General features: G+C 53.4%; 4 protein-coding genes across 4 annotated transcripts; 2 read left to right on the top strand and 2 right to left on the bottom strand.

Annotated features, from left to right (window-relative positions):
- Window positions 1-236: 236 nt before the first annotated feature.
- Window positions 237-1,232, top strand: VOLCADRAFT_59832 (uncharacterized protein; the record flags this gene model as incomplete). The annotated part of the gene is made up of 2 exons (XM_002949932.1): window positions 237-428; window positions 939-1,232. 2 exons carry the CDS (start codon window positions 237-239, stop codon window positions 1,230-1,232), a joined length of 486 nt encoding a protein of 161 aa, XP_002949978.1.
- A 1,176-nt stretch (window positions 1,233-2,408) lies between these two features.
- VOLCADRAFT_59825 (uncharacterized protein) lies at window positions 2,409-10,217 on the bottom strand (the record flags this gene model as incomplete). The annotated part of the gene is made up of 10 exons (XM_002949831.1): window positions 2,409-2,667; window positions 3,300-3,366; window positions 4,673-4,774; window positions 4,970-5,109; window positions 5,596-5,639; window positions 6,172-6,237; window positions 6,839-6,883; window positions 7,467-7,511; window positions 7,823-7,956; window positions 10,181-10,217. Coding segments are annotated over 10 exons (939 nt in total), but the record flags the coding sequence as incomplete, so codon positions are not given.
- Window positions 10,218-10,671: 454 nt separating this feature from the next.
- Window positions 10,672-14,378, top strand: VOLCADRAFT_74427 (uncharacterized protein). The gene is made up of 5 exons (XM_002949931.1): window positions 10,672-10,918; window positions 11,078-11,275; window positions 11,540-11,658; window positions 11,921-12,235; window positions 12,542-14,378. The coding sequence occupies exons 1-5, from the start codon at window positions 10,825-10,827 to the stop codon at window positions 12,968-12,970; spliced, it is 1,155 nt and encodes a 384-aa protein (XP_002949977.1). The 5' UTR covers window positions 10,672-10,824; the 3' UTR covers window positions 12,971-14,378.
- Window positions 14,379-17,851: 3,473 nt separating this feature from the next.
- On the bottom strand, window positions 17,852-20,290 carry VOLCADRAFT_90349 (uncharacterized protein; the record flags this gene model as incomplete). The annotated part of the gene is made up of 5 exons (XM_002949830.1): window positions 17,852-18,280; window positions 18,798-19,112; window positions 19,391-19,503; window positions 19,737-19,943; window positions 20,191-20,290. The coding sequence occupies 5 exons, from the start codon at window positions 20,288-20,290 to the stop codon at window positions 17,852-17,854; spliced, it is 1,164 nt and encodes a 387-aa protein (XP_002949876.1).
- Between the last annotated feature and the right edge of the window lie 3,609 nt (window positions 20,291-23,899).

Below are 23,899 nucleotides of genomic sequence, written 5' to 3'. Positions count from 1 at the left end.
GTACTACGGGCTCTGCCGGCGACAGCACTCGGCTGGTTTACTGATCTGCGAGATCGGGGACTGGCGGCGGCGGTGGAATCGTACACTGCGACATCGGAGGGCCCTGCGCTGGTGGCGGCGGCAATCGCGTCCGTGCAGGTGTGTGGTTTTCCGAAGCGCACCGACGGGCCTTTATACGTTTTTTTCCTGCCATCGCCGCCGTTGAAGTCATATAATTCCCTCTCTGGCTTGCGGAAATGCGCTCCTCCTCCCGACAGGCTCTGAAACCCCCTAGTGGAGGCGGCGGCCGCTTTTCAGTACGCGCCTCCCCGTCCTCGCCAGAGGTCGTGGCGACGCTGGAGGTGGAGGACGGCGCCGTGCTGGAGCTGGTGGTGAAGCTGCCCGCCTGCATGCCGCTTCGTGCTCCGGAAGTCGAGTGCCGCAGAAAGGTGTGTAATAATCATGCTAAGCGAGCTTTACAAGTAAGCTGCAACCGACGTTAGTGAAATGAATTTAATTATACTGTGTATATATACTATATATTACAGTGTCCGCTCAGGTGGGGGGGGGCCGTCAAAGACGGAGGCCCCATGGACCGTCCATAAAAGTCTAATGTTACAGTGCCGGGGGCGACTGTCATTAGCCTTCCCTTAGGCAGGTTTACGTGTTTCCATCAGATTTACTTTTGTTTTTGTTCTGTGTAGACCGCCTGGGTTGTTTTAATCTGGAGTTGCCAAGGTTTTGAATCCCGTTAGCGTGCCTGTATCTTGCGGTTGTTGTGCGGGAAGGATTAGGCTTGCTTGCTTGCTGGCCTGCTGGCCTGCGTGGGGGATTTAGGTGGTTTAGCGACCAGTGGAGCTCCAAAAGGGCGGTTTGTTGGTGAGGAACTATTTTAAGCATGCCTATGTTAACGTCTCCTTGGAAACTCCAGATGTTTCTGCACGCAACGCGCCACGCAGGTCGGCCTGAATGAGGCGCGTCTACGCAAGTGGCTGCTGTCCATCGCAAGCTTTCTGCGCTACCAAAATGGCTCCGTAGCGGACGCCATCGCGCTCTGGAAACGCAACATCGACAGCGAGTTCGAGGGCGTGGAGGCGTGCCTGATCTGCTACTCGGTGTTCTCCTCCGTCGGCGGCCAGCTGCCGCGCCTGGTGTGCCGTACGTGCAATGTGCGCTTCCACCCTGCATGTCTGTACAAGTGGTTCAAGAGCGCCGGGAAGAGTCAGTGCCCGCACTGCCAAGCGCTGTGGTAGCGAAGCATTGAGGTCCGGGGGCCACATCCAAACGCTCGTTTGCGACTCTTGTAGGCGGCGGTCCAATCTCCCCTGCACGTTGTGTAGGTCTGCTGTGCGCCTATAGGGGGCTATGTAGCGGCAGACTTGGTTGTTGCTTTGTTTCGTGTTGGGTTCCCTGGTAACGGTCGAGACGTCTTAGCTCAGCTTCTTCTGCACCTGGGCGATAGCAGACAGGTACTTTGTGAGCCCGGGCTGGCGGTCGCAGGGCCTCCAGTGGTTAGGATATTGGAATCAGGAAGAGTAGGCCGGTCTACATAAAAAAGGTTTTTAAGCTGTCGACGCGGGATTCAGAGGTGGTGACAGCAGCAGCAGCAGCAGTCGCAGCAGCAGGTAAGGAGCTCGGGCGGGGGCACGTGTGCGGTGACCACCCTGGAAACGGAGGTGCTAAGTAAGCGGCAGCTCTAGCGGGTAGTAGCTGTGGTGGGTCCTTGCGACGTGCGTTGCACTATGTTTCGTAGTTGGATGGGCGGGAAGTAGGTGTTGATGGGCCAACAATATCTATTCCTGCAGCGTATAGGTCAGGTGCCATACTCATCCCGACAAGGGTAGCATAACCGCCATAGCTACCTCCATAATTACTAATTTGTCCCTGTAGTCGTACAGTGTGAATCAAGAGGTAAAAGATTGTTTTTGGAAGTTAATGCCCATTTTTGATGTGGCACACTGCAGCCCATCTATCATCTCACGTCATAACATGGAACCCTAGATGGGTCCGATAAGACCACACGACCACAGTGATCCACAACGGATGATGAAGCCTAACTCGGACTTCTGGTACACGTCGCCATACCAATAGAATACACATGTTGCCATACAAAATAAGGTACCGAAGAAAGAGAAGGAAGTGGCGCCATTGCCACTGCTGGTAAGGAAAAACACGGGCTTGCTACAGCGTACAGGCCTCAGCCCAGCTGACCTGAAGTACCTGAATATGCTGTAATCCACCGTATAGTGCAGACTGATGTGATGGTCTTCCTTGGTCATCCAGCCCTCCCAAACTCCGGACAACGCTTTCCGCCCTCCCAAACCCCAGAAATTCCCTCTCCCTCTTCCCCTCCCTGACCGCCGCCCTCCCTGATATTTGCATCTACATTCTTCCTCCTGCCACTTCTCCTGAGCCCGATCCTGATCCTCCTAAGCCTGTTTCTCCTGCGTCTGCTGCTTCTGCCCCGGGCCATGGTAGCCAGCGTGTGTGGCAGCATACTTGTCCAGTAGGTGCTGTCCAGCCGTGGTGGGCGGGTACCGCGGCGGGTTATCGGGGCCGCAACAGCAGGGCAGTGCCACAACCTGGGCGTCGAAGTTGGGTTCGAAGAAGAAGGCGATGGAGTAGCGCTCCCGCCCCGTGGTGTTGATCACCCGGTGGAGAGTGGACCGGTAGCGGCCGTTTGTCCATCTGGTTGGTTGGTTGGTTGGTTAGCGATTGAGAAATTCCCGTTACGACGGATGCAAACACGCAAAGACATATAAACTGGGGAATATAGAGGTGGAGGATAATTTCCTTTTCTGGCGAATAGCAGGGCCAGAAGTGCTGGTAAAAATGGAGGAGGGACGAGGAAGGGGGCGGGGCAGGAGGAGAAGCAGGAAGGAATGAAGTCGTTGTGTGAGGTTGCGGGAAGCCGGCCCCGCCGCGCCCCAGGGCCTCACAGCCCCCCCAGCCCCCAGTCCCTTTCCGACCTACGCAAATTTCTGAAGAATGGGCACACGAGGTTAATATTTTGCCGAACCAATGGATGTCACGGACGTTCAAAAGTGATAGATAGACTTTAAGGAAAATGGCGGGGCCCAAACCCAAACAAAGAAAGGGTACCCCCACCAAAGGTTAGGTTTTCAAGGTGCTGGAGTAGGAGGGAAGTGAAGTGGAGAGAACTGAAGGGGCACACACCGCGCAGCGGCCAAACGTTTTTTTCTCACAGCATGCCTCGTGATTTCAAGGCATACCATACATACAACTAGTCCTGTTGCAACCTGTCGTACCGCCATTGTACCCACGCCGTACACAAACGTACATACACGCCGTACACGTACCTCTCGAGCATGTCCCCCAAATTGATGATAAAGGTACCTGGGATCGGCTCCACATCCCACCACCGCCCTCCGCCATTACCATCAGTACTGCTACTGCCACTGTTATTTCCAGCACCAGCAGCAGCACCGCCACCATCGCCATCGGCGTTCGCATCGCCATCACCGCCGTTTTGGAGTTCAGCACCTGGCGCCGAGGACCTGTCCTCCGGAGCTCCCAACCAGATCTGCGTATTGGATTTATAATGCAATGTGCGTTAGCGGGGAGGGGGAGAGGGGAGGGGGGAGGGGGGAGAGGGGAGGGGTGGGGTAAGATGAAGTACTGACGAATGAAACAGACAACCAAGATGGACAGAAGGGGAGGGGTTGACAGGGGTTATAGGAGGGGTAAGGGGGTTGAGGGCGAGAGGAGAAATCATATGTAAGTAGCAGCCAGTCAGGGTGTGTTAGCTGCCAGTATGTTGAGGGACCCGCCAGCTAAGGGACAACGGAGGACTTAGGTGCCGCCGACGCACAGTCTTCCCGTTCGCAGTTTCGCCCCTGGTCTACCCCCGGTGTCACGGTGTTGGTCACCGGGTTTGTGAGTTGTCACTTTCCTCTCATCTGGTTTGTTGCATCCCCCTCTGGACCGGCCCCCGGGGAGGTGGAGGTGGAGGAGGTCAGTTGTCGCAGGGTGGCTGCGAAGCGAGGTAGTGTGGTTTCCGGCTCTCTGAGTCTTTCTTCTTTTAGAGGCTTTTGCTTGGTTCGTTTGCTGCAGCAGAGAAGACATCCCACCCCTTCGGGACGCCCCAGCCGGGTTCTCCCCCTTGGGGGCTCTCTAAGGAGGGAGCTCTTGATTTTATGTTGGGACTCCAAGGGGAGTTTGCCCAAGCTGAGTCTTGTTGAGGCGTTCAGGCGGGACCTGAGAGCACGTTGTGTTTCCACTGCAGCGCCATCCCCCGGACGGAGGCGCAGCTGAGCGGCTGCGTCGAAATTTCGCTGAGCCTGAGTCGGTGTTGGAGACACGTAAGGCTAGCCGCTGTGTTTTGGCTTCGGCCCCCGGCTTGAGCGGTCCACAGTGTAATCTAAAACATGGCAGACATACATACATGCATACATGTATGCATACATTTTGTAAGGTGACCAGCAGACCTAGCGCCCGTTTAGCTGTAGCGCTACCCCCCGGTGGGAAACGCTGCTGCTTAGTGCCGGCAGTCGTACCCCTCGCGCGGTCTGACCCGGGTGTGGGCGGAATGCACGAGGCTAACCAGTCGTGTGCATCCGGCCCCCGCTCTGTGTTTCGGCCCTGGGCCCCCCCCGGCTTTCAAGCCCACAGTGTAATCAATGTCATGTATACATTTACATACATACATCCACACAATAAACCAAACGCACACGGTTTCCCCCAGCTCTCCCTCTCCCCCCCGCCCCGCCCACCTGCAACCCGGGGACGTCATCCGTGGCAAGGATGGTGAGCATGCCGTAATCCGAATGGGCGCCTACGGTTGGCGGTTGGTGGTTAAGAGGTTGCCTGTTGGCTAGAAGACGTAACCGACTACGCACGCACCCACCCAAAACCCCACCTTGACCGCTTCCTTCTTCTTATCATCCCATCACCCCCCCCAATGGTGCACACGTGCTTGCCAGTTTCCCAAACACCCCCGCCCCCTCCCTCCCCCCTCCCCCCACCTCACCCGCCCCAAACACCCCCGCCCCCGGGTCAGACCGCTCCCCCGAGTAGTGCAGCGGCCTCAGAGCCACCATGGGCCGGTCGAACGCCGCCGCGAAGTAGTCCGGGGGCAGATCCAGAGACAGAGCCACCAAGCGTAGCAGGCTGCGGCGGGGCGGGGCGTGTGGGCGAGAGGGAGCGAGGATCGGGGCGGAGGCACAGGATGTCATTAAACGGCCGTGTAACCCAGTGCATGGATTTCAAAACAAGACGACGAGAGGAGCAGAGACAAAGAAAGAAGTCCAAGGATCCCCCCTCCGTGAAGAATGCTCGAGAAGGGGAGCCCCAACAACATCAACATCAACATCAACAACAACAGCAGCAGCGGGCGGAGCCGGGAAGAGCTTCCCCAAACTTTCCCCCTCCGCGGGGGGTTGAGGTGAGGTGAGGTGAGGTGAGGGGCCGATTTCAACTGGAAGGTCTGTACGGCAGTAGAGGACAGAAACCCCATTCACCATCCACGGCCACCCACCCGCACCCCCTAAAGAGCCCCTCGGCGGATTCGCGCTGGGGGGCCCCCCTCCTCTCTCCACCCCCTCCGTTTTCCTACGTCTGCCTACGGATCAGGAGGGCCAAGAGGTTCAAACTCACCGCATGCCGAGACCGTAAAGGGCTTCGTAATACTGCCAGGTCACCTGCACATATACATACATACATACATACATACATAAATGTACGGCCGCGATACAGCGAAACACCAAAAGAAAGGGGCTTGGGTTCGAGCCGGTTTCGGAGACGGCGAACGTAGCGGTAATGTCATTTAGTTAGATTTCATCGTGTACGACTCAAACACGGAATTCGAACCTATCGCCGGGAGGAACCTAATGATGATATGGCCATGGCGATGCTGATGGTCGGTATGATGCAGGATGACCAAGGGAACTTCGGGAGGAAGGTGAAATAAAGAACCAACGTCCCAACGACCACAAGACATCATCACCAGTTGCACTCAAAAGAGTCCATCAAAGAAAAACGGAAATGTAACCAACTCTGTCCGTACCCGTACCGATATCGGAGAGGCGGCCGGTTCAAAGGAAAAACACTTAACGGACGGCAAAAGTCCGACACATTTTGGGCGGTGGTTTTGCCCTGCCAACGAACTGACCAACTAACATAACCAACCACCAGCTCAGCTCCGAAACCCCCAGTCCCCAATCCTAAGCTCACCTCCCGATACCTCGGCAGCAGTTGCGGGTCCGGCCACTGGTTGGGTCCATGCAGGGGTTTCGACACCTAGAGAGGTGGATGGGTGGATGAATGGAAAGGGCTGGTTTTAGGGTTTAATAGTTTATAGGGTTTTAGGTTTGGTTTTAGAGGGCCGGTTCAAGTTTCATTTTGTTTTTTTATTAAAAAGGGGGCCCCTTTTGCTTGGCCCGAACGCAAGAGGATGAGAGAGGCGGACCTTTTGGCGTAGAACTACAACCATTTATTGCGAAGTGGATTTAGAGCAACAATTGTTGTGTCACATGCAAGTCTCGGAATCCGGATCCAGATCGACCGAGCCGAAATCCGATGATGGGACCCGCCCAAGTTTACCGTGATTCCTTCAGTCCGCAGTCCGCTTACCATTGTGTCCTAAACTTTTTCATCCATCGCCCCGACCGTCCGAGGGGTACACGGAAACTAGGGCCCGTACCGCCCCTGCCCCATGACTAAAGAGTCCATCACAACCGTTCACAAGTTAAGGGAATCACTCACAGCTTTTGAACCCTCCTTCCCCTCCTCCTCCCCCTCCTCCTGCGGCTTTCAACCCCCCTTTCACACACACACACACACACACACTCTTCACCTTCCCCCACCACACCCCCCCACCTTCCCCCACCCCCCCACTCACCTCCTCGCTATCCTCAGGAATCTCACGGCCGAAATAAAAGCCCTCCTGTGGCCGACAGTACGACAGTACGACACAAGAGTCGGGTCTAAGACACAAGTTCAGCCCGCAAATGCCGCCTCGCAACACGGTGTGTGCGAGGCAGCAGCAACAGCGAGGAGGTTTAACTGCCGACAAAGACACGCCCGAAGGGCGAAGAGGGTTGAACGAATGAGCGGCGGTGATCAGGCGCATTGTGTCTGTCTGTCTGTACGTATGTCTGTACGTATGTCTGTGTGTGTTACACCTCCTGGAGTTGCATTACCTCCCTCCAAAGCTGTGAACGGCTATGACCGGATGCTGTGGACTCGGGGGAGGGAGCTGCAGCTAAAGAGAAAAGGTGGTGGTGACGGGGGAAAAGAGAGGGAGTGTGTGTGTGTGTGTGTCTCACATAGTCGTACGGTGGCAATGCCCTGAAGGGTAATCATTAAGGCCCCAGAGACGCGACTATGCGCATGTGCATGTGTGCCTATCTGTCTGTCTGTCTGTCTGTCCGTTTGTGCTTGATTTAGTCTGGTCTGGAGTACGAGAGGAAGTGAGAGATCACCGAGGGGGGAAATGGTGTTTTAAATAAAACCAGAAATTGTCGTACCTTCGTATCGCCATGTTTCTGGTGTGCGGGATCCAGTGTCTCCTCCTGTTGAAGGGTGTAGGGGGGGCCGGGGGGCTGTGTGTGTGTGTTGTTGCGGGGCGAAGGCATGGTTGTTGTTGTTGTTGTTGTTGTTGTTGTTGTTGTGGTGGTGGTGGTGGTGGTGGTGGTGGTGCTGCTGCTGCTGCTGCTGCAACCAACCACTACTACAACTCCAGCACCAATAGCAACCTCGACACAAATGGTAATGCCAACAAGATCAGCAGCAGCAACAGCAGCAGCAGCAGCAAGCAAGCTCTTCTCCCTAACCGCTCACCCCCCTCACCCACCTGCCTCACCGCCACCCCCACCACTCTCACCCTGAACGGCGTGTAACCCCGGTTGTTTTCATTTTGCAGTAACGCCATTTTGGACTCCAGAGGCAACGCGAACAGCGCCCGCTGCTGCTGGAAGGTGTCGTACACCAGGGACTCGGCGACCCCATGGTTGGAAACTGCGGGTTGGGGTGGGGTGGGGGACGAGGAGGGGAACGGCATGATGATGCAAGGCGCCAACGGCCAACTTCCAACCGGCATCCAACTGTCGCTGTTATGTTAATGCCAATTGAGCGTTAAAGATTTATAGTGTAATCTAGTTTACTCGCTATCGACTCGCTATGCAATCCTTAACTTTTTCCCTACCAAGAGTTAGCCATCTGAGTCTAAGTCTTGTTGGAGAAATCCTGACCCAGAAGAGGAACTTAGATTCATAGTGTTGTATGTATAGTGTTTTCATAGTGTATATATGTGTGTGTGTGTGTTTATAGTGTTTTGTGGAAGGTAGAGGCGCCGCGCGGGGGGAAAGAGCGGGTTGAAATAGCAGAGAGTGAGATCTGGAAATGAAGAGAAGGAAACCGCCAACTGTGAGGAGTTTGGGTTTGATTATTTTAACCCTTCAAGAACGAAAAGAAAAAGGAGGGTTTTATGGCCACCTCAGGCGCGTTGGGCGGTTGGGTTGATTTGGGAAGGGCGGGAGAGGGAAGGAAGTAACGCGTGCGCGAGGGGGAAAACACACCGCGATGTGGAACCGGCACAGGAGGGGGGATGGTCTGGAAAGCGGGCAGGGAGAGGCCATTCTCGCACGGGTGAGCCACGACAGTGCAATAGTGGATAACGTAGGACACCATATGATGTACTTTGTTGTCTGTCCGTGTGTCTGTCCGTGTATCTGTCTGTGTGTTTGTCCGTGTGTCTGTCCGTGTGTTTGTCCGTGTGTTTGTCCGTGTGTCTGTCCGTGTGTTTGTCCGTGTATCTGTCTGTGTGTTTGTCTGTCTGTGTGTCTATCTATCGGAAATGCAGCAGAGTACAATGGCCCCAGAGGCCCTCCTCGGCTAACTGCGGCATCCTTAGTACGTGCGTATCCTTGGCTGGCCTGGGCCAAAATGGATGCTCCCTAATCCATCTCTTATGAAAACCTTGATAAGGCATCAGGACATGACACCAACCCGTTGCACACACCCGGATTTACCCCCCCGCCGTACACGTCCGAAAACCATCCAATACACACACCCCCATACTCCCCTCCCAATGCAGCCTCAATGCACCATTACAGTGTTTTCTCGGGTTTAAGGGTTTTAGAGTTTTACTCGCGGGGTGTCATCTGTCACTCGGTCTGCGGTCTTCACTCGCCGTCCATCCATCTGTTCAGCACCCACCCTGGACCGCCGCATTGTTCTCGTTCCTAATGTACGACATGCTGACGTGGCCACACCCAGGCAGGTAGCAGCTGACTTCAGGACTGGGCCGCCCCCACTACCAGGCAGGGCAGGTAGCAGCAGGTAGGCATGTAAGCACATGCAGGTGGGTAAACTGGTAGGCAGGCTGGCTGGCTGGCAGGCTGGACAAAGTACAGGAGGTACGTAAGATGCACGGCGCTGGCGCGAAGACGTTTTCTGACAATACTGGCGGCTTTCGCTGCTTGGTTGAGGTGTAATGGAGGCGGGGTGTGGCGACTAGTGATGAGCGTTTTTCGTGAAGCAGCTGGCGCTACGGGGCGTTTACAACGACGACTCCCTATCGAGCCCATCAAGGTCATCTGTCATATGTGCGTGTCCGCCGTAGAAAGACGTGTGGAGACAGCTTGCAGGTTGGACTGGAGGGGTCATGTAGGAGGAGACATTGCCGTATTTTACGTACTTTTCTGTTCTCCCAGAGGCGCGTTTGGAGATTTTTGACGTTCTGAGGATGCGTGGAGGGAGTGTGTGCGGAAGCATTGGCGTAATGGAAGGTGTGCGCCTTGTCTGCTGTTGCCTGATGTTTCAATTACCTTGAAAAAGTTGCGAAAAGTTGGTACATAAGAATCTGCTGTTGTGCTTTTTCAACATCTTTACTTCAACGGCCTCTTCCGTTATCACTGCCGCACCAGCACCAGTGACACGAGGATTGCAAAAGGCGGCTTCAAAGCATGGGGACGCGGTGCCAACCGGGGTGGCGGTGCTGGTAAAGGGGGTGGTGGTAAAGGTTGAGTGCCACTCTGGCGCTACCGAAGGATCAAACGGCTGAGGTGAAGCAGCAGATTCGTGAGTGTGTATGTGTGTATGTGTGTGTGTAACTTTGCGCACGGGCAGTTGGGCTGGAGGGTTTGTTGTGGGGACATCTAACCAGGATTAAATGGCCCGTGAGAATTCGCAAAGCCTGTAGCTCGCAAAGACGTATATGGGCAAGGCAAAGAGGGTTTACCGTAAAAGAAGCCCGAGCTGATGCATGCCGCGCGCACTTGTGCTGCCGCCTCCTCTTCTGGGAGTCCCAGGTCGATCAACGGGACGGCCTGGGGGCCGCGGGTGTCGGGGGTTGGTGCGCGGACACGAAATAGGACGCATACATAAGTAAGCCGTTACCATTCTATCCTTTATCAATCGCACGCACTGTGTTAGCTGTAACAGTTCAGGAACACAAAGCAACAGAAGTTTCGGGAAATTATGCTTTGGGCATATGCTCACCCGTCCGTCAGGTTTCATGTCTAGGGCACCAATGGATGACGACTATGCAGATAACGTGCAAAGCGAAAACTTGCGTCATGCAGTTACCGATGACACCAAGTTCCACCAACTTACTAGATGACGCTCGTACGGCATGCAGTTTACAAACTTCGTTATACACCTTCCTAATCCCGTATCCCATTCAACAGAGTTCAGTCGTGCTCGCGTTATTAACATACAAACTTAACGGTGGCGCCACCCGAACCTGTCTTGATTAGTGTCTTACGTTGTCACTTGTCATTTCTCACGGCGCTGCCAGGATACAGACCGTTTTCACTATAATTTATCTACTACAATTCACTTGTTACTTTTGGCATTAGTTGGTATTCTTGCGGGTTCAAGAGGATGTTTCGGGCACCAATCGCTGAAGCTGCGGCGCCGAGCAGTTCTCGACCCCAATCCCAACTGTCCCTTCCTGCTCGGTTACAAAGAAATCCAGGTGTGCGATATACTCCGGCATGCTCCCACCCGCGTCGGACTTTTACTTATGGCCACCAGTGTTGCATGAAGCGCATTTTTGGAAATTGTTTAGTGTTTCATAAGACCTACTGCTATGACTTCACTGCCTCTGCTGCCTTTGCGGTTCTTTGTTTGACAGGCGAGCGCGCTTTGTCATGGCGCATGCCGTATGGGGCTCACTGCAACATTTCAACACGCATTAAGACGATGGCACGGGACAGGCTTAGTGCCGACGAAGTCTCAGAACTGGAGTCGCTACGTGCGCGCCTTAACCAGCAGCTTAGGCTAGCAACCGTCCCGACGGAGTACGCGGGGCAACGCGTCTCAAAGGCCAACGGTAGGTAGTCGCTGCGTTATGCCTGATCTCTCAGCTTAGCTGAGCGCGCTGCTTGCCCATGTGCTGCGTGGTAGCGGCTCCACTCTACAAACGGGATAGTGACGGGACGCATGAGATGAAGGAACGTCTTCCCGTCTGAGCACAGCACTCCCAGCCCCCATATGCCCCCGAAATTCTCAATAGCGGGGCCCAGTGTTTGGCCCCATATTTGTCGCCACACGTTCTGCCCATGCCTTTTGGATCGTCGCATGGCACCCTCTGTAGATTGCCCCGAATGCCCCGGGGACGAGTATCATCCATCCCAAGGGTGGCGTCCTCAGCCGCATCATCTTTCTAAGGACCAGCTGTGGTCACGCATCCGCGAGGAAGCACAGCAGGACGCGGTAAGCGCAGGCCAATTGCTCTGTTAATGTGACAGCAGCGACCCGCGTGGTGGGCAGCTGTACTTTTAGTGTGCGGGTGCAACGGGCAGTTGTATTTGGGGTCGAGAGCGCGGCCGCCCTGGGCCGTAGACTCCCGCAGATTATTTCAGCTCATCTGAAGCCTTGCTTCGCCCTTGTTAACCCTAAGGCACCTTGTTAACCTACATCGCATTTTCACTCAGGCGGTGTCTTCATGTCCTGTTTTTGTTTTGCGCTCACCCAGGCTTCGGAGCCGGCCCTCGCAAGCAACCTGTACAGCACAATCTTGGCACACCCCAACATTGAAAAGAGCATGGCGTTCCTGCTCGCCAACAAGCTGTCCAGCCCCACGATGCTGGGCATGCAGCTGATGCGACTCATTCAGGACGTGTACGAGGACGACCAGGAGGTCATGGAGGCGTGCCTTGCGGATCTTCAGGCGGTGTACGACCGCGACCCCGCATGCGACCGTTACACGCAGGCCATCCTGTACTTCAAGGGCTTCCAGGCGGTGCAGAGCTACCGGATAGCGCACTGGCTGTGGCAGAAGGGTCGCAAGGTGAGTGGCTCGTGAGAGCCTTACCCGTGGCGGTGGGACGTGTAAGGTGAGGACCGCAGCGCGGGCGTTTAGGGGCAGGCAGGTGGGTAGGTAGGTAGGTAGGTAGGGGAGCTGGTAGGTAGGTGGGTAGGGGGTTGGGAAAAGCGCTGCTGTTAAGGGAAAGCCTGTCCAGTGAGGGCCTGTTGGATGGTAGGTAGGGAGACGGAGCGAGGAAGTACAGTGGGTGCCTGGAGCATGCGTCCTCAAGTCGTATAGGGACTTGATCATCAGAAATGGTAATGCTATTTGTGTTACTCCTGCTCGCAGGCTTTGGCTTTGGCGCTTCAAAGTCGCATTTCGGAGGTTTTCCACGTGGACATCCATCCAGCAGCGGAGATCGGGCGCGGGATTATGATTGACCACGCGACTGGTGTCGTGATTGGCGAGACGGCCGTGGTGGGGGATAACGTGTCCATGCTTCACCACGTGACCTTGGGCGGCAGCGGCACCGGGCGAGGCGTACGGCACCCCACGATCGGTCACGGTGTGCTGCTGGGGGCGGGTGTGACGGTGCTGGGCGCCGTCATGGTGGGCGCCGGCAGCAAGGTCGGTGCCGGCAGTGTCGTGGTGTCGGACATCCCGTGCCATTCCGTGGCGGTTGGGGTGCCAGCACGCATCATCAAGCGCGATATTATTAAGGAGCCTGTTAAGGATATGGACCAGTGCGTTGATTTCGTGCTGAATTATGACATCTAGAATGCGCATTGATTCGCTGCATAGCTAGTTGCGGGCTAAGTACGAACGGTAAGTTGGATCCGAGCAGGTTCTACTCACCTTGCTCGGATCATACGGAATGCATGTCATCCGGAATTTATATGTCAACCTAGTATGAGAGGCTTGATGGCTTGCTGACGTGCTGTTCATGAGGGTCCTTTTTTAAGGCATGGGTACACTGTTGCAACTCGTCCAAAGTCGGGTATTTTGAATGTCAGATACACTGCGCATTCACCTCGGGGGAGAACTGGGGAATACATCTCATCATTCGTATTCACGTTGTACACGTCGTGAGCGGACCGTCGGTGGCAGTCGGCACCGGCCTCCAGGCGCTCTGCCTGTATCTGTACAATAGGCGAATCCCGGAGGGCCGTAGTAGCGGCATCGGCACAGAAGTTGGAGAAGTGGTAAGATAAGTCTAGAACTCGGTTGAAATAGGATCAGGGTGGCGAAGATGTCTTAGACAGGATGAGCATACCGCAAGCTGGTCCCAGGCGCCTTGTAAGGATCGTGCGAAGCGTTCCCTGGAGAGCTGGATGGCCCTAGGCTGGATAGGGGGCTTCAGGTTTTTATAGTTGGTATGGTTGTGGCGACCCTCTCGTGGATACAGATTAAAGGGATGAATGCAGGTGGAGGAGGGATTATGGGATTTGGGATTAGGGGTCGCCAGTCTTCTATGGTCGCCTGGTTCGTCGCTGCTTTTATGTTCATGGATGGATTTTGACAAAGTTGATGGTGCCTCTTTTTAATATTCTGATAAGAGGGAAAGCGGTTGTGCCACGTGGGGGTGGGAACATGTATGGTCGCGGGAAGGAATGGAAGAGGGGCAGGCCGCGGCAGGTGAAGCTAGCGAAGAAGATTGTTGAGTGCCGCTGTGCAAGCTTGTGGACCTCCTAGGAGGGATTCGTCGTGATGCAGGTTAATTGCCGCGCGCTGCTCCTTGCGTCTCGCTTTCTCTGATCTCCAAATCTGGAGGCAGAACTGCGTGATAGGTCCACTGGATTGGGGTGGGGTTTGATAAACGACGACGGCGGAGCGAGCGTGCGGAAAGGTCGGGTTTTGGCACAAGACTTTCTGTGACTGGTGGCGTACAGGCTTTTGTTGTCCGTGCTATCGATGTCGATGCTTGACGCGTTGCAGCCCATCTACGCCTTCACAGGTTATGCACGCATGGGACGGGCTAGGTACCACGTAATGCGACTGATTGAAGCTCTCGATTGAACGTTATTGGCCCGTTAATGTCGATTGCACGTGAGCTGCTGATGGAGGAGGAGGTGGAGGGTTGCAGCCCATTTAATTTTGGATGATGCCGTTGGGGTTGCCCTGAAAACAAGGGAGTGAGCGAGGGCATGCGCGCAATGAGAAGGGACATTGCTGCCATGTCACACATGCGGCCGCATGGTGATGGCTTAGCTGTCGCGAAAGACTATGGTCCATATTGGTAACGTATTTACATGACACACGTGCCCCCCGAAGACCTGGCTGGGAAGACTTGGTTCAGAGGCCTTTGTTTTCGGTAAAGCGAACCGCGTGACTTTTCAGGGCTTCTCAATGTTATGCCGCGACCTTTCTCACATACTTCCTGTGCTATGCACTCGCCACAAAACAAAGCGGAATAAGGAGGTACTGCCTAATGCGTTGGCCGGAACGACGCTATAATTAAGAAAAACTGTAAAATGAAAGGACATGTTTTCTGACCATGGCGGTAGAGGAACTGGAACAGTATATACGGCATCTGGCACAGATGTGTGTCAGGCTAGATTTGTGGCTAGATTCGCCCAGAAGTAACGTCCGGGGAGCGCCCGCTTATACATAACTCTGTACCCGCCTCCATGCTGGTGTCAAGCAGTAACTAATGGCACAGAATGTCGACTAGGGTGAATAGCTGCAATAATGCGTGCTGGGGTGTTGGTGTTGGTGGACATGCTTGCCGTGTATTCTACAAGCTTTCTATGTTGCCCCTGTTTGGTGCCGTATTCATCCAGGAGGACCTCGCACGGTGATCGTACAGTTATGTGCGGCTGTTGCTGCAGAGTCCTTGTTCCATACTGTAATTTAGATATCCTGATAGCCTTTCAGTGCAATCCAAGTTGCGCAATCCGAGCCGTACGCTTCTTAAAGCCTGCAAGCGGTTGGCTTTCTGTTTTGTCCATTTTGAAACCATGCTGTTTTTTTAAGTTTTCGTTAGTCATGTAATAGTCATGTATACCGTTTGCTACTGCAATAACTGTACGAGTAGGTTAAGTGAGCATTTCGCCTCAATGCAGGATTGCCGCGGAATGCTTGGACGATGAGCCTGCAGTTTGTCGCGAGCAATCTGCATCACGCCGGGCTGCCCTTTGTGCACGTAGAAGTTGACGGTTGAGGGCACGTTCATCAGATGTATCATCTATTGTAGTATTATGTATTAATGTCTGTATGTCGTATCTACCTGCTGGATCTCCTTTTCCGGCGTTCACAGGGGCCACATATCTGTAATACCGTGTCTCCAAACAACCACGGCCTTTCATAGAAACATATTTTGTGTGCGTCTTTTTAACTAGGAGTGAATACATGGATAGTAGTCAAGAGAGACGTGTGGGCATGTGGACATTTCATGTTCTCTTTTAGTGACCGCCATTCACAGCCGTCCGCTCCATTCCTGCCCACACTGGACCATTTGTAAATTTGTAAATTAGCGCGCTTCAGATAAAACTGTTGCAAGTCGCAGCGACGGTTTGCCTGAAGCAGTAGTGTTCATCCAACACTACTTTCCCGTCCCTCTTTTCAGGGCTGATGTATGTTGTTACAGAATAGTATACATCAAGCCTGGTACCCAAACCGTCGGTCGTGTACCCCCATCGGCATTTCCCTTATCGTGGCTCCGAAGATCACAGAGCGGGGGAGAATGTGGATGGGACTTCAGGTCACCACCACCAGACGCTTAGGAAGGCAAGAAGGGGCAATCGGTGCATGTTGCCTAACATAGCAATTCCTCGTAGCGTCTGAAGATAGGGAAGGCAAGCAACTAATAGAATGCAAGAGGTAAACAGTAAAGGCGCACCACGTCTCATGCGCCAGGACCGAGTATGTCCGTCGTAAAACTACCAACGAACCTCAACGAGCAATAACAGAAGTTGGTTGTAACACGGCAACAGACAAACGACGCCCTTTCCACGTCCATGTTGTCACTGTCCACGAATACATCGCATGAACCGCAAAAAACGGGAGTAGGAACTTAAACCGCATAACCGAATCTTCCGCCCGTCCCGCAACGCAGGAGACGATGCCCCTCGCAAACTTCGCGATAACCCTCACATGTAGTGCCGTACGATGCCGACGGACGCGACTTACAAGGCGAGAATCCCGTTTCATAGATGCTTTCAAAGATGCAGTGGCTTAGCAATGCCGCCAAATGGACAGCATAGGTTGCTAACAATCAACGCACGACCTCCTACGATTAATCGTTTTCCCAAGCAAGCAACCAACCAACTCATGAGCAAGCAAACTATGCACATGTCTTGTGTCGGCAACGCACCGCCCGCACCCTCCAGAATAACCGTACATATCCGTACAGGAGCATAGCGAATATCGTCGCTCCATACGGGAGTCAACTGGAGCGATGCGTTGCGATGCCTGTCTCACAGCCCATACCTATCACGTTGCAGGGGCTTGCAGCTCCCAAGATCAAGACGCTCATGGCTTATTATCACGGAGTTAGACGAATCTGCAAGCCAGATGCATGGCGACGCAATTCTAGAGACTTCAAACGTAAGGTACAATGCAGCAACCTGCAACAGCGCGACTGGACAACAATCAATCGCGTTCCTAAAAGCTTCCGTCGACACCGACACTAAGAAGAAAGCCCTGAAAAGGAAAGGAGCTGCCGGTGCACGCAGCAAAGATTCAGATTGATGCAGAAAATAAGAATCTGATAAGGCTACCGTAAGACACATTGCTGTAATAGATACAGCGACAAGGCGACGTCATAGCACGTGTAAAAAAGTATTTGTTATGATCTACCCCCGGCCAAAGGCTGCACGATGTACGCAATCTTCTCAAGTGCATTTCCTGCATGCAACCATTTCATGTCATGTTTGACTAAGGTTTTTTCCTATCTGCAGCAAGCATCAACCCACCGCAACCTTGTTCATCTCAGTTAATAGAAGGATGTAAAATACAAATCCCCATGTCTTTGTAATATGTAAGGGAATTAAAGGAAGACTTCAAACCAAATCCCTCATCTGCACAAAGACTCAAACCCCGTCAAGATAAAAAGGTCATGCAAAAGTTCAAACCCAGTAAAGATAAAGCAACAGCTAGAAACGTAGCGTGGCGCGGTATACATGAATAGGACGGAATATCTCTTCAAAGGCACCTTAGAAAATAAGCCACACAAACTATCGATGCATGTCTTGCTCGTTTCGTGCTTCGTTCGCAACTTCAGCACCCGATAACTACATATTTTCTTACCATCACATTTTTACCACTACCATACAAAAGCCAGGAAAGTGCATACATCATGAAGCGGTCAACGCCCCAGGTACAGGCTACTCCCTCTACTTCCCTCTGCTGAATAAAGCGACCTCCAAGCCGGAAGGAACCTCCGATCCAAAAGCCCTTGAAATCCCTCCGAAGCAAGACAGCTGCCATGCGCCATTCATACCTCATCTCGTGAAGTGAAAGAGAGAGCTCATTTACTTCAGCGTCGTGAGAAAAGCCCCGCTCCGCTTCATCCCATTCCGCTGATCTCCGATGCCTCAGAAGTCCGAGAGGAACTGGTAGTCGAGCATATACATACATAGGCCGGATCAACAAAGCTCACAGTCGTGGTTGATATGACGAGATGTGATTCAAGCGCGCACGGAATTGCGCGAGGGGGGATCAGATCTCGTAGTCGAGCACAAACTCCACACACTGGTCCATATCTTTGACGGCCTCCCTGAGCAAATCGCGCTTGATGATGCGTGCTGGCACCCCAACCGCCACGGAATGGCACGGGATGTCCGACACCACGACACTGCCGGCACCGACCTTGCTGCCGGCGCCCACCATGACAGGGCCCAGCACCGACACACCCGCCCCCAGCAGCACGCCGTGACCAATCGTGGGGTGCCGTACGCCTCGCCCGGTGCCGCTGCCGCCCAAGGTCACGTGGTGCAGCATGGACACGTTATCCCCCACTACGGCCGTCTCGCCAATCACGACACCAGTCGCGTGGTCAATCATAATCCCGCGCCCGATCTCCGCTGCTGGATGGATGTCTACGTGGAAAGCTTCGGACATCCGGCTCTGAATCGCTAGAGCCAGGGCCTGAGGGAGGAAGGATGAAAAATTTGAAAAGATGGGGCCGATGGGGAGGGTGGAGCGAGGGGTCTGTGCAAATGGGGGATGAGAAATAGACATATCTTATCGTGAACCTGACCTATCTGGATAGATGAAAAGATGGAGGCGTAATTGTTTACGTAACGATTACTGGTACTGCGACGGGTGCGGTCTGAAGGCAGCGGCAAGCTATTAAACCCTAAGATTCAAAAGGGATTCAATCCCACTGCCTTCCCTGGACATGCCCTCCCTTAATATAAATTACTTGTCTCCTTTGTCCTCCGAAGGGTTGCTCAAAGGGTTGTAAATAAAAAAAGGTCTTCCCCAAGGTAACATGTTCCCTCTAATCATAGTCCCCTAGGGTGTCATAGCAGCGCCGTCATACCTTTTCCCAAACCCCTACCTACCTACCTACCCACCCACCTGCCTGCCCCTAACCGCCCGCGCCGCGGTCTTCACCTTACACGTCCCACGGCCACGGGTAAGGCCCTCACGAGCCACTCACCTTGCGACCCTTCTGCCACAGCCAGTGCGCTATCCGGTAGCTCTGCACCGCCTGGAAGCCCTTGAAGTACAGGATGGCCTGCGTGTAACGGTCGCATGCGGGGTCGCGGTCGTACACCGCCTGAAGATCCGCAAGGCACGCCTCCATGACCTCAGGGTCGTCCTCGTACACTTCCTGAATGAGCCGCATCAGCTGCATGCCCAGCATCGTGGGGCTGGACAGCTTGTTGGCGAGCAGGAAAGCCATCGTTGCTTCAATATTGTGATGGGAGAGGATGGTGCTGTACAGGTTGCTAGCGAGGGCGGGTTCGGCGAACTGCATGGGGGAGATGCGTGGTTAGGGTGAGAGGATGGAAAGGAAGGCGGAAAGAGGAAAAGAAATAAGAATTAGAAGGATGGCATTTTGTGACGTGGGTAATTAACAGTTCGACTGGTTGGAAGTTATTTGGTTATATGGCCAACCAACAACGTAGAGCAGATAGCACGTACATACATTTAATTATTGTCTACATTAAAAAATATAGACCTGCACATTACCGTTGCTCCGGTACCATATTGCTATCAGTTTGAATAGACTTAAGAGCAAGGACTTACCGCATCCTGTTGAGCCTCCTCCTGAATACGAGTCCATAGATCCTCTTTTGCTAGGTGATGTGGCTGACGGCGCCAGCCCTTGGATGGATGATACTCCCGGTCGCATTGGCAGTCTAGGAGAGAAACAGCAGACAGTGGGAGGAAACAGTTATGCGCCACAGTTACGCCAAGAAATGAGCGGCAAAGTATTAAACATTACAATTTACAAAAAAAGTGCTGAACGCGAACACAGAATTTCGGCAGACCCTGCATTGCGCCGCCGAAAACGATATGTCCGCAACCGTAAAGCTAGCAAGGCTGACGCTGTGAACGCAGACCTGCAAAGTGGCCCAAATTTATGACCTACCATTGGCTTTGTGCAAATTTGGCGCACGGTCACCGGTTACAGATGGCGTGATGATGAGCTTCAGTTGGTGGTTAAGACGGACGCGAACAGCGTCCAAGTCCTCGTGCGCCTGCTCGGTCAACCGATCTCGAGCCATAGTCCTTCTAATAATATTTCCGAAAAGGCGGTGATGTGCCGGCTTGCGACTTGCGACGGCAGCGCACCAGCCTGCAACCACCCAGGCCGGAGAGGCCAACAGGCCGACCGGAGTTCACAGCGGGCTAAGAACAAGGGAAAAATTGAGGCAGAAAATTATTTCTGGTGCAATTAATCCTCAATCTTTCCTATATTTCCACGTGCGTACAGTTTGCTTCAAGTTACCAAACGCGAAGCAAACATCGTTAGAGCAAAGCCTTGCCGCCACAGAAAAGATGATCGCGCGCTCATAAAAAATGAAATTGAAGACCATTCTCACCTTTGAATACGCAAGGCATATGTCGATGGGAAACCAAGGCCTGTGATCTCGAGGAGCTGCTCGCGGAGTTTGAAAAGCCAGCTGTTTTCCACATTATCATGTCTAAAAAGGCCTTCGATAAGTATATTTTGCAAATATGTGCCAGTTACGTGAACCTCGCTCTTAGGTGCTGGCTGCTGGGGGCTTTTGTCGTCTACCGATCAGGGGTTAGTACGGCGCCGGTTGCCTAAGTTGTCGGACGCTTTCTGGCCTGACACCCTTTCGGAGGCATGTGACAACAACAGAAGTTGGTCATGTGAGCTAAATTGTGGACAAAAAACTGCCTGTTGGCCACACTAGGCACGCTGCCGGCGATCGGCCTCAGCGGCCTGGCATCACGCACGCTTGTACTATATTGTACGAATTGCTTTCACGCAATTCGTTGCATGACATGACACATCATAGTACATGACTTCATTGCACAGTCGAGGCCTGCAGGCGCGCGATTTCAAAGCGTATGAAATTTCTCGTAGCTCAGGACGCTTTAAGCCTGCGATGTGGAGTCGTCAGGGATTGAGCGCACCTGACCCAACAACCATTCACGCAGTCATAAGCTCACAGTAGTGAAGCTCAAAAATATGATTTGGTTTGAAGGCCGCAGAATCTATACGGGCAGTCGGTATGAAGTTAGCCAGGTGCGTTACACGGCTGTCCGACGATAACTAATTTTCTCGTTCCCAGCATGAGGACGGCCGGTAACAGCTGTAACAACGAAGGAACGCGATCAGGGAAAAGGGAAACAAGCAAGCCCTGCTGACCGGGGGGAAGCTAACTCCAAAATCCACGTGCTGCTGCGCCCATGCAAAAAGCGAAGCCCAAAATGCAGAGCAGAGACACGAACAGCGAGCATAAAGCTTGGAGAATCCACCGAAATGGAAGAAGGAGAAGCGAGGAGCCGTCGGCAACCTCTCAGAGCTGGATTGCCAAAGGAAAAAAGCGAAACCCATTCAAAGCAGGAAAGGAGCAACGTGCGTGGAACTAGGTCACCAGAGGTCGCTGGATGCGGCAAAAGAGGCCAACAAGAAGGACAGGACTGCTGCCGCCGGCTCTGATGCTGTTCATCAAGTACAATTAAGGGCAACGTGTCCTGCGGGCAATCTTGTCATGTCCGCATTACGTACCCACGCAGACTCTTAGCTGCTTGTCCGCTCCTTGCAGAGTTGAGTTTATCATGTAAACCGGCGGCGGGCAGTTGTCCAATGGATAACATGTATGCATATATGTACAGTTGCATGTATGTATGTTGTTACAGGGTGGTCAACTTCGCCAGCGGCCCCCTTTCCCGGGGCAGTCCCTGCTCTCCCCTGCTAGAGGGGCACCCTAATCCGTCACCCCATCCGACTTCAGAATGTATTCGTTGGGTTCGGCAACTCACCACCAGCATCCAACCAAATCTAGCGGATCAACGGCGCATCAACTTAGTTCCTGGTCAGCTCGCAAGTTGATATTATCACGTCCTACACCGTCCATAAGATGGGGGGCCACCTCCCATTTCATCACTCCTCAAACACCCGAGGAGCCGGCAGGCGGATTTGAACCCGGGTCGACTGGTATGTACAGTTGTCCAATTGAAAATGTGCATGCATGTATGACGCGTGTGATGTAGGATAGGGGGGTCATATCTTCACCATGCGGCCGCTACCCGGCAGACCCTGCCTTCCCCAGTTTTTCAGGGCATCCGCATCCAGTCACCGTAGCCAACTTCTCAGTGGATCGCCCAGGTTCAGCACCCACCACCGGCATCCAACGGCATCTGTCGCATTAACGGGGGTTCAACTACATTCCTGGTCAGCTCGCAGGTCTCACTCACTCTATCCCAGGTTACCACCGTCCATCGACTAGGGACCCTATTACCTTCGTCCCTGACGGGTCTCAATCCCGGGACCTCCGGGGGCACAAGTAGGTGCTCTACCAGTAGTGCCTGACCTACATGTATATGTGTAATGAGTTGTGCAGGTCCATTGAGGATTTGGAACTACATCATTCGGAAATAAACCTTACTCATAGGATATACATATACGCACTTCCTAGGCCAGCAATACCCCAGGGGTGTGGTACATGTGCAGGCGCGTAGGAAGCAGCGGCTGGCTTGATGCGATGCTGGGTGGGTATGTAGATAGGTGTGCAATAGTGTGCCTAGCTAGACAGCTAGCTGGGCTGCTGTTCGCTGGGTGTAACCCATGAAGGCCATGGATGGGTCGTGAAGCCCGCCCAACGAAAGCAGCACAAGCAAACCCACCACGTGCTAAAGCGGCACAAAGGCACCAGCGAGCATACCTGCATGAAAGGCAGCAGCACGCGCAATTTCAAAATGACAGCAGAAGAGCCAGATGCAGGTCCAGCGAATGATTGACAAACAAGAAAAGGATCCCGGCGCGGCCTAGTAGCGTGTGTTGCCTTGTTGCTGGCGGCTGGGTGCATGCCACCGTGCACGCACGGATCGGGGCCACGTATACATATCGATGACCCTGCTGCTCTGGAAGATGCTGATTTTATCCTTGGATCGACTCCTGTCCCTACCTGGCCCTTACCTGCTCTAATGATGAGATTGATGTGGGCTGGCATGGGCCCAGATGGAGCAGTTCCAGGCGGGCCGAGCACCGCGCCGCGATGTCCATCGTGGTGCCGTACACCTGGCATGCATTACTTGCCTTGGTCAAGCGGTCCAAGCCCGCCCTACTCGCGCTGCTCCTTTGTTCTCTAGCGTCTGGACAGGCGATTTTCACCATCTTGTGGGATAGGGTTTTGAAATCCTGCGAGACCAATGGGTACAGGTGTTAGGCGGGCTGGACCCGGGCCCACTGGTGCCTTACTGTCCCCGGGCCTGGCGTTGTCATCAATTGCTCAAAGCCTAGATGGTCACCTAGCAAGTCTACCCGCAGACGTAAGACTTTTTTCTGTGACAGTTACACATCTTCCGGGGAATAGCTCAAGGGGATGAACATGCCACATGAACATGAGTAGCAGCTGTGACATCCAGCGGCAGCTTCAGCAGCGGTGACGCCTCAGGCCCAGCGCAGCGTTAAGGCGTGCTCTTTGGCCGGGATTCTTTTGATATACAGATGGGAATATCTTTGGGCATTAATTTCCACAAAAGTGAAGCGCTCGACAACATAATGCCTTACAACATTTTACCTACTGCTGCAGTAGATAAAGGGTGTATTTCCAGTGCGGATTAAGGCCAGGGATTAAGGTCCCGCTATTCCCGGCTAATCCCCAGCTAATCCCTGGCCATTCCGAAGGCCGGGGATTAGGGCGGGGATTAAGGCCGTACAAAGGGCGATGCACATTTTTTGATGCGATCTCGACGCTAATATTACCAGTTCTGAATTGCTTTGGGCAGTAGGCATCGTATGAGTATAAAATATGGGCAGGAAGCGCACTCTTCTCGCCGTTGTGGCCACCGTTGAGGCCTTACATTGAGGTAGCACCTTTCGAGTAAACCAAATCAGATATTGCTTACTTGAGGTCATCCATATGGAATTACCTAGAAATTAAAATAAGATATGACGCCATAAATGCTAATCCAGATACGGAAAGTTACTACCTGGGTGGGGCCAGGTAATAACTTTTTTGTCACAAGTTGCCAGGTAAATACATGGACATCAAGTTCAGTTTATGTTCTTTCCTAATCTCTTGCTAACTCCTGCTAGTCCTCTGAATAGAGGAC

The sequence above is a fragment of the Volvox carteri genome (genome assembly GCF_000143455.1).
Source record: "Volvox carteri f. nagariensis unplaced genomic scaffold VOLCAscaffold_16, whole genome shotgun sequence".
In the NCBI taxonomy this organism is placed as follows: domain Eukaryota; kingdom Viridiplantae; phylum Chlorophyta; class Chlorophyceae; order Chlamydomonadales; family Volvocaceae; genus Volvox; species Volvox carteri.
Note: the sequence above shows the minus strand (reverse complement) of the source record. Positions and strands in the feature narration are given on the sequence as shown.

Coding starts and splice junctions, on each gene's coding strand:
- VOLCADRAFT_74427 (XM_002949931.1), top strand. CDS start 10,825: ATGTTTCGGGCACCAATCGCTGAAGCTGCGGCGCCGAGCAGTTCTCGA. Junction 10,919..11,077: donor TCGGTTACAAAGAAATCCAG/GTGTGCGATATA, acceptor TTTGTTTGACAG/GCGAGCGCGCTTTGTCATGG. Junction 11,276..11,539: donor ACGCGTCTCAAAGGCCAACG/GTAGGTAGTCGC, acceptor CACCCTCTGTAG/ATTGCCCCGAATGCCCCGGG.